General features: G+C 39.0%; 1 protein-coding gene across 1 annotated transcript in view; it reads left to right on the top strand.

Moving 5' to 3' along the window:
* zmp:0000000662 (RING finger protein 145) overlaps positions 1 to 1,661 on the top strand; it is a gene marked incomplete at its 5' end in the record, with an annotated part of 21,565 nt that overhangs the window by 10,990 nt on the left and 8,914 nt on the right. The window contains 2 exon segments of the mRNA XM_014018034.1: positions 679 to 861; positions 984 to 1,131. Of these exon segments, the coding sequence (XP_013873488.1) occupies positions 679 to 861; positions 984 to 1,131 (331 nt within the window).

Below are 1,661 nucleotides of genomic sequence, written 5' to 3'. Positions count from 1 at the left end.
GAACAAAAAATAAATAAACGATTAATCGATTATTAAATTAGTCATCGATTATTTTAATAATTGATTAGTCGTCGACTAATCATGGCAGCCCTAAGCAGCGGAACTAAAGGATGGCTCAGGAAACCCAAGGCAACCCTAACTTCAGGATTTATCAAAAAGATTTCTCTAGACAGAGTGTCAGCCTCATGAACAAAAACTGTATGTTGATTCCACAAGAGAAGAGCCTGAGAACTGAAAGCTCTGCCTCCTGTTCTACTTTTAGAAGCTTTAGGAACCACAAGTAAACCTGCAGTCCTGGAGAGTGAAGTTCTCTGTTAGGAAAACGTGAAACAAAAACATCTTTAAAATAAAACGTCAGAATCACCAACAACATCAGAACTCTGGCAGCAGCATTTTGGATCAACTGAGGAGTTTTTAGAGATATTTATGGACCTCTTGATAATAAATAATTACAGTAGTTCAGCCTATTTTGTAATATTTTGTTAAATTCTGTGTTTGGTTGTTTTGAGAAAAAGTCACACCAGTGCTTTTCACAAATTAATGCCATCCAGAGTAAGTGAAAATGTGTAAATATTATTTTTTCCTAAAAGGAGTSTTTTAATGGCGATGGGTTATTTTGTTTACCTTTTAAGTTAGCAGTGTGTTTAAATTGTCATCAGCTGTTGGTTGTTCCTGCAGAGGCGTGACAGAGGGCGTCACCCTGCTGCTGCTTGCCCTGCAGACGGGCCTGCTGGACATGCAGGCTCTGCAGCGCACCTTCCTCCTCAGCATCATCCTCTTCATTGTGCTGACCTCAACCTTGCAGTCGATGATAGAAATAACAGATCCKGTTATTCTGGCCCTGGGCGCATCGCGGAACAGGTAACTGTAGCAACGATACRTTTTATTTTCTTTACCAAAATGCAAGTGAAACTAGGTACTGTATAAACATGATGTTGAAGCTTTATCATAATACTCTGTCTCTGTTTGTCCTGTGCTTTTAGAAGTCTATGGAAACATTTCCGTGGCCTCAGCATGTGTCTGCTTCTGCTGATTTTCCCAGTTTTTATGGCTTATAAAATCTCCCAGTTTTTCCACATGGACTTCTGGCTTCTTATAYTGGTGTCCAGCTGCATGCTAACCTCGCTCCAGGTGAGGCCTTGGATGTGTCTGCGTGTATTAAACATGCGTGCAGAGTATTTAAAATCTTTATGCAGCAGAAAACATTTAAACTGGACCAACAAGCTTTTCTTCTCATCTTGTGAACATAAAATGATGAAAGTTTAATGTTCGCTTCAGCTAAATAAACCTCGTTCTTCAGGGGGAAAAACTATCATTGCAGCAAAAATCAGAACGAGATTTTTAGTGTTTGATGGACACAATGTGCTTGTCTTTTTTTATTACTGTTTTGCAGTCTTTGAGGGTAGAAATTCCCCTGGCAACAGAGGGATCAAGACAAGATTCCTGCTACAATGAAACCTTCATTTGCTCCAAGTTGATCATCTCATTTTGGTCTCAGTTTAAGAAAACTGTCACAACATCTCTCAGCATGCAGCTGAAAATGAAACAAAGAACTGAACTGTAGTTTTCCACATTGCAGGGTTCCCACAGGTCCTTGAAATTTTTGAAAGTTTGTGAATTTTAAAAATATATATTTCAAGGCCCTGGAAAGTTTGTGAAAA

This window comes from Austrofundulus limnaeus, unplaced genomic scaffold (assembly GCF_001266775.1).
Source record: "Austrofundulus limnaeus strain Quisiro unplaced genomic scaffold, Austrofundulus_limnaeus-1.0 Scaffold181, whole genome shotgun sequence".
NCBI lineage: Eukaryota > Metazoa > Chordata > Actinopteri > Cyprinodontiformes > Rivulidae > Austrofundulus > Austrofundulus limnaeus.
The sequence above is the reverse complement of the archived record's forward strand: the minus strand, read 5'-3'. Positions and strand labels throughout refer to the sequence as shown.